This window comes from Elephantulus edwardii, unplaced genomic scaffold, assembly GCF_000299155.1.
Source record: "Elephantulus edwardii isolate Elephantulus edwardi_28Jun2011 unplaced genomic scaffold, EleEdw1.0 scaffold00401, whole genome shotgun sequence".
NCBI classification, from domain to species: Eukaryota; Metazoa; Chordata; class Mammalia; order Macroscelidea; family Macroscelididae; genus Elephantulus; species Elephantulus edwardii.
The window spans coordinates 1,266,626-1,274,203 of record NW_006400151.1 but is presented as its reverse complement, the minus strand read 5'-3'; the positions used below and the strand labels follow the sequence as shown (position 1 = coordinate 1,274,203).

Sequence of the window (7,578 nt, the reverse complement as noted above, 5' to 3'; positions counted from 1 at the left end):
AATTAAAACAGACATTGGCGGGGGTGGGGGAAGACGAACGAACTGGGGAGGAGGGTAGAGAAAACAGTGCAACAATGAATGAATGAGAACCCAAAATCTCTGTAAATGTTCATTAAAACTAATAAACTTTAATAATAATTTTAAAAAATTAAGCTGAGAGGGATTATTTGGAATCAACAATTTTTCTCAGTATAAAAGTGAGGAAGGAATAGGTTCTTTTTGCCAAGGTCAAACTCACTAAACTCCAGCCTGTTTGCACTGATATGGGGCCCTGGATGAGCCTGGCCAGGGTGGTCTGTCTCTGTCTTTCTACAATGAGAAGAGTCCCTGGGATGTTGTCTGGCCTCTCTGCCTGCTGACTGCATCTCAGGGTACTAGTGCTGGGAGACGTAATTCCTTTTTTGCTTCTTCACATTTATTTTAATTATAGACTAGAATTAATCTATGTACTTCTCTAATGTAACTGAAAGTTGACAAAGCACATTGATTTTTTTGTTGTTCACTCCTCCTTGGATATTTTGTTTTATGCCATTATCTCTCATTGATGGATGTTTTACAATTTTTATAATGTTCAATTAATCCACTGGTGGGCATTGCCTGTCCCTTCACCTGCCTTATCTGGAGAATCTCATTTTCTCTGCTGTCCTCTTCTCCAGTACCACAATTGGAAGTTTTCAAAGCTTTTTCTCTAATCCTTCTTCTTTGCGAAGAATGGGTAATCTACTCTCATGGAATTAACTGTCTCTGAAAACCTGCTGGAGGGTCAGCTATGCGTTGGTAACAACAGGGAAAAGCCCATGTATGTGAGGCGAAGTTTTATCATCTTTGCCTCCAGGGAGCCCTCTGGCTACACCTTCTCCAAGACATATCTGTTCTTTTGGCGGTCCATGGAATGTTCAGCACTCTTCTGCAGCACCACAGCTCCAAGATAGCTCTGTTTTGTCCGTTATGGATTAGTCAGTCTTTCATTAGCTGAGATCCAGTGTAATCCTTTCCCTGGGGAGATATCAGAGAGGGAATTCACACGCCAGGATGTGATCTGTAAGAAAAGCCAATGAGATGAGAGGAGGGGCCGCAGAGGTGTGGCCTGTTCCAAATAAGTACCAACATTTCGACAGCATTTTATCTGTGTGGGTCTCCTCTGACGTTCAGCTCCTCTGAGAATCAGAGCCAGCTTCTGGTTGTCCGCTGTCTACCGCTCTTTGGCCGCTGGTCTTCACCGTCCTCTGAAGCATCAGCCTTCCAGCCTACTCTCTCCTTCTGACGTGGGGATTTAGAGAAGCCTCCAACTGCCGCCATATTGAAAGGTTTGGAACCTGTTAGACTTCTCCAAAGTAAGTTGGGAAGGGTTATGAGCAGGCCTTGAGCCTTATGTGTGGGGTGCTGAAGGGTAAGGAGGGCCGCAGCCCCTGGAGGGCGCAGTGATGACCTGAGATCTCCCAGTTACTCTTCTTGTTGGCTGTCAAATTGGAACTGACCCATAGCTCACCCTCTAGTGGTTTTCAGAGGCGGTAAACGGTCCCTCTTTTGTTGCACACTTCCTCATGGAGCTGAGGCTCTGTGGGACATCCCGCAGGGAGAGGGTTACACCAGGTCCCAGCTCATCAAGGACATGACTAAATCATAACAGTGAAAGCAAAGACTCTTGGGCTGTGATGTGGGGGAAGAATATGGACGATTCCATGGATTCGAACCTCGGGACTTTGCGGTTGTAGCATAGCGTCTAACCACTAAGACATCAGAACTCCCCTTCAGATCTCGCTACCAACCACAAATCTGTTTTCATTCATGAGCGTGATTGCTGTACATTCTGCTTTGAGGAGCCCCGGGGGCTAGTCAGTAGGGAGTTGTACTGCCAACCCAAAGGCAGCAGGTTTCAATCTAGCCTCTGCTCCGAGGGAGAAGGATGACAATCCCTTTGCATGCAATTTACCTGTGCTGAAAAGTCCCTGGGGGCTCCACTCTGGGCTGCTTGGACTTGGTGGCAGTAGGTCCTTTTCCTTACTTGGAGGAAGTAGCTGTTCCCTAGTTCTACCTGAGGGGCTCAACCCCAGCCCCTCGCTGAATAATGTTCCACATTCGCTCATAAGACATTGTTTTTTTTATTATTATAATTTATTTTATTTAACAATCTAAGAAGTTCGCAGCCATCAGCAGTTCCAGTGCAATTTCAGGTGCAATTGGGAATTCGGGAATCTCAGTGGAGCTGTTAGTGTAGCGAACCTTGTAGGTAAAATACATGCAAACTTTTGATAGCACGTGTGAAGGGATCTCTCTAAAATTGACCTCATTGGTTTCATTTTCAGCAAACTGACCTGGGCCACTCAACATGGCTTTTATTGTTCCTGATGTTAGTGCATGTTCTCTTTTTATAATAAATTCATGAGCATCAGAAGATATCAATTTGACATACATGGCATCTGGGCCTTCACAGCCACCGTAAGTTTTCTCCTCTCCATCCAGTATGCTCTTCGAAATTCTACTTTGTTTCCACAGGAACTTTAGTAGCTTTCTAGAGAAACGGGATGCAGTGAGCGTCTCTCTGGCTTCCGTCGGGAGGAAGTGCTCATAGGACATTGTGAGGCCATTGTTTCGTAAGCAGGTGGCCCATGTGTGTCCTCATCCATTTCAGTGTGGGAGCCCCACCATGCTGTTGTTGTAATGTACCCCCTTGGGTTGGGACTGACTCATAGCTGACCCTCTGCACGTGTCCATGGGGAGGAAATAGCACCGGAGGGGTTGCCCATGGTTCCCTCAGAGTGGCTGCTGGATAAGGAAGGGGCTCGGCTGCATTGATCCTTCCCACTATCCTCCAGAGCCCCACCCAGGACTAGAGACACAGTGGATTAAGGTGTCAACCCTGTGGGACCTTTGACGGTGTCTTCATCCAATGCCAAGGAGTATAATCCTCTCTGGGTGAAGACGTTCTAGGAACACTCCCCTCTCTGATAATGTCTGCTTACTAATAAACAGGGATAGTAGTGGTTAATAGTGATCAGGTGATCATCATAACTGAGGTGAGAGGGAGGTCTTCAGGCTGGCACCCCGCTCCCAACACTCGTGAGCATCTCTGAGCACAGTGTGCTAGCTTTACTCCCTACAGATCCCAAGCCTACTTGTCCTCCACGCCTGTTTGTAGGTGCTCTGTTGGTTGCACTGCTGGTCCTGACATTCCTCTCCCTCTGGAGCTTGAGAACTTGCACTCAGCCTTCTGACCAGGCTGATGCTGACAAGACTATGAGCTTACACGAGATCCCAGAATCTGGGACTTGGACTCTCTACACCACTGGAAAATGGAAAAGATGAGTGTTGTGGCTTGAACCAACTAGCAAGGCTTCAGAGAGTCTGGGGGATGGGTTTGGGGGGCCTTAGCTCTCGCTGCCGACCACTAACCATATTTCCCCTTGGAGCAGGAGAGCGGCATGGACAGACAGAAGCCGCTCAGACTCGTGGACCTGGCCGCCCAGAGCCTTTTAGAGGATGAAGCCGCTGCCATAGCCACCCTGCAGTCACTTCAGAGGGAATGCTTTCCGCCCCTGTTCGTGTTGGCTGTTGCAGGCAGACGCTGCAGAACGGTCCAGGCGATGGTAGAGGCCTGGCCGTTCCCCTACCTCCCCCTGGGGGCTCTGCTGAAAACTCTGCAGTGTGATCAGGACATCTTGAAAGCAGCCCTCAAGGGCATCGATGTGCTGCTTACCTGTGACTTTCGACCTACACATTGGAAACTCCAAGTGCTGGATCTCAGAAGTGACGCTGAGACCAACTTCTGGCATGTGTGGGCTGGGCTTGGAGATGGGGTCTCAGCGAGCCTCTCATGCGAGAGTGTGGCTGCGCAGGCCAGCCCAGAGAGGCGCGGAGTGGGGCACGCCTGCACAAGAGAGAAGGAGCAGCACTCGGCCGAAGCGGGAGTGCTGGTGCTGCTGTCGGACCTGTGCTTCACGGAGCCCTCTCCAGATGAATTGCTCACTTTCCTTGCGAAGAGGGTCAAAGAGAACAAACTACTACCCCAACTGTGCTGTAGGAGGCTACAGTTTATTTTTGAGCCATTGACATTACACATTATCACAAAGATCTTTGATAAGGTACACCTGGACTGTGTGGAGGAGGTAGAAGTCCGCTGCCACTGGGAAATGAAATACATCGTTAAATTTACTCAATACCTGCGGAAGATGGTTCATCTCAAGAGCTTATACTTTGGTCAAGCTTTTCTTGACCACTGGACCCACTGGGAGGCAACAGCGGTAACGTGGCTGTGTGCTCATTTCTCCAGCGCGGTAGTACACCTGCAGCATCTCCGCCACCTCCACATATGCGGAACCAGCTCTCTTCTTGGCCAATTTCATCAGGTCTTCAGGCACCTGGAGGCCCCACTAGAGAGCCTCGGCCTTACTGATTCTTGTATAACAGGATCTGACTTGGAATACTTGTCCAGGTGTTCGAGCATCTGCCGCCTGAGTATTCTGCATCTCAGAAATGTGCAGATGGTAGGCGTAGATGCTGGGTTCCTCAACATTCTGCTGGAGAGAATCTCAGGCACCCTGAAAGAACTGGACTTGAGTGGCTGTGGCATGACTGACACCGAGTTCACAGCCATCCTCCCTGCCCTGGGCCGCTGCTCCCAGCTCGATTTCCTCAGGTTCTGTGGAAACTCGGTCTCCATGGACGTCCTGCAGAGCCTGCTGCTGCGCACCCTCCCTCAGAACATGATCAGGGTGCTGGAGACGCCGCTCCCTCGGGAGTGCTATGTGAGCTGCGGAGGAACGAGAACCGTAGACATGACGACTGTGCGGAATTGGCTGGACCAGCTGAATCAGATCCTGGAGGACCTGGGACTGGGGTTGGAATGGTTAGAGCAGAACCTTTACCCAGAGAAAAACTGTATTTCAGTAACCTTCGACTTTACACTGTAGTTGTCTTCCATTTCCTGAATTTCTGTCCTGTTGGAACGGGAAAGGAAATAAACGTGTTTGTCCAAGCCACCCCCTTGTGTTTCTTTTACAGCAACAGCCAATTACGCGTTGGAGAGGGTCCCTAGGTAAGGCATTTCCAGACTCCTTAAGGATGGGGGCGGGCACGGGATCCGGTCTGTTTGCCCGAGGGCAAGCATCTCCGGAGAGGCCTGTGTGGAGCTGCTGTGTGCCAGGTGCACCGGAAGCGGACGTGCTGGGGAGCTGGGGTCCACCTGTCTTCCTACAGTGAGGAGGGTCCGGGCGACGCCCTCTAGCCTCTTCCTGCAGCCCAGCCCAGGCCGCCTTCCTTAGGCGCTGGCTTGTCCTGAGGGCCGTCAAACCCTCGAATTTTGCTGCTTACTTCCAGCTCATCCTCCCAGTCAGCAGCGCTTCAGCCACCCTGACCAGCTGCCCTGGGTGGGTGCGGGTCACAGGCTCCTCCCAGCTCCCTGTCCGCCTTCTGCCCTGAGCTGCTGCTTCCACGCAGCTCTGGGATTCCATGGTCGTCCTGCCGGGCCTGTAGGGGTGCAGGTTCCCTCGGTGCTGAAACTCCAGGTTGTCCCCGACCCGCCTGATTGCTGCATGGCCACCAAGGAAATCCAGGAAATCGACACTGGGAGACTTTCCCTGGGCTGGCAGCCCCACTGGGCCACGTCCTTCTGGAGCAGGGCTTTGGGGAAGCCGTCAACAGGGTGACCGCCAGCCCTGCAGGAGACATTTGTGAGGTGCCTTTCAACACGATGGCATCAGTGTGGTTTCATGTTTATTAAATTTTTTTATTAAAATTTAACCTGTATAACTTTTTTACGGCATATTCTTTCCATTTAATTTCTTCCCCATTCATTTATTCATTCATATTGTACATGTTCCTCCCCTGTCTATCCCTCTTCCTAAGTTAGTTTTTCTCTTTGAAAAGACAAATCCTTCCATTGTTATAACAATATCCCCCAAAGTCCAGAGTCCACTTTATTATGCAATTTTTTTTCTGTAATCTTGTCATGAAAAGAATTGTTCTTGTAGTGGTTAAGTGCCGTCGAGTCTCAGACGACTCATAGCGACCCCAAGAAGGAGAGTACTCAACGCTGGGTGTCTCTGGTCCTCTCTGCAGGTTCATAGGGTTTCCGGAGGCAAGCTATTGTGGAAGTGGATGCCACTCGTCCTTCCAACATGAAAAGAATACCTACTCCTATATTCCTTTTAAACAGTTCTCTCCCTCATCTGCTTCAATGCATTGTACGTCATTCATCCCTTCTCTTAGGTTCACTCAACCCTGGTGTCAGCCCCGTTATACATCAGTGGCATTATGTAACATTTCTCCTTTTGTGAGTAAGATATTTCACTGAGCATGTGCTCCAGAGTCACCCATTTTGTATGTTATTTCATGAGTTCTTTGGGTGTTTTTTTTTTTTACTTTATAAAAAATGCTTTTAAAGAAAGTTTACAGAGACGTAGGGTTTCCAGTCACTCATCGTTTTACTTTTCTCACTGCCCCTCTTCCAGCCCCGCCCCGCCAAAAAGTTCCTTGTTTTTCAATGCAGCGTAGTATTTCATAGTGTGAATATACGACAGCTTCTCTATCCATCCGTTTGTTGATGGGCACTTCAGTTGTTTCCAACTCTTTGCTATTGTGACCAAACTAGCAGCACACAGGGGTGTGCACAGATCTGCTTGGGTGGCACTTAGGTTTTCTTTAGGGTGTGATTCCAGCAGAGGAATTGCTGGGTCAAGTGGTATTTCTAACATTTTGAGAAAGCGCCATCCTGCGTCCCAGAGTGGTTGCACCGTTTCACACTCCTACCAACAGGGACCAAGGGTTCCAGTTTCTCCATAGCCTCACCAGCATGTGCTGTTTGCTGCTCTTTGAAGTTTGCTGTTCTTCCTGGGCTGACATGGTATCTCGTAGCTGTTTTCGGCGTGCACACCTTATCCTACACGCTTGTGTGTAAGGGATGGTATCTCAGAATCCCACTGTCATAGGGTCACGGCAATAGGCTCCGAGTCGGCCACCACCGCTTTTCTCTCTCCTCATGGTTTGGGTTGCGACACAGCCCATTTCCGAGAGAAGCTCATGCTCACTCTGGCAGCATCTCAAGTCCGATCCAGGTGGTCCGTTGGCTAAGTCGCATGGGGCTGAAATGGACTCCCCCGAATGGAACGGCCACGTCCCCGTGACTCTCGGAGTAGGAGCTTTAATACGGTCTCTGTGCGCTGACGCGACCATGGGAAGATCGGAGACATCGCGAAAAGCTAATGAGAAGAAAGCTAAAAAAGAGAAGCCAGAATCTACCAAGACAGAAGAATCAGTAGAAGAAAAAGAAGACACTGTTTCCCCCAAAGCTAAAAAGATGAAAAAGAAAGCCGAGCCTTCTGAAGTGGAAATTATTTCCCCTAAATCTAAAAAGGTGAAAAAGAAAGAAGAGCAGTCTCAAGATGGCATGATTTCACCCAAAACCAAAAGTGTGAAAAAGAAAAAGGAACCTGCTGAAGATCAAGTTGCTTCTCCTAAAATAAAAAAAGCAGTAAAAAAATGAAGAACCTTCAGAAGAAGAAATGGATGCTCCTAAACCTAAGAAAATAAAGAAAGAAAAGGAAATGAATGGAGAGATTAAAGAAAAAAAACCTAAAGTGA

General features: G+C 48.9%; 1 protein-coding gene and 1 pseudogene across 1 annotated transcript; one reads left to right on the top strand and one right to left on the bottom strand.

Annotated features, from left to right (window-relative positions):
* Positions 1–2,124: 2,124 nt before the first annotated feature.
* On the bottom strand, positions 2,125–2,457 carry LOC102867432 (annotated as a pseudogene).
* Positions 2,458–3,422: 965 nt separating this feature from the next.
* On the top strand, positions 3,423–4,910 carry LOC102870268 (melanoma antigen preferentially expressed in tumors-like). Its single transcript, XM_006902386.1, has one exon. It carries the CDS (start codon positions 3,423–3,425, stop codon positions 4,908–4,910), a length of 1,488 nt encoding a protein of 495 aa, XP_006902448.1.
* Positions 4,911–7,578: the final 2,668 nt, after the last annotated feature.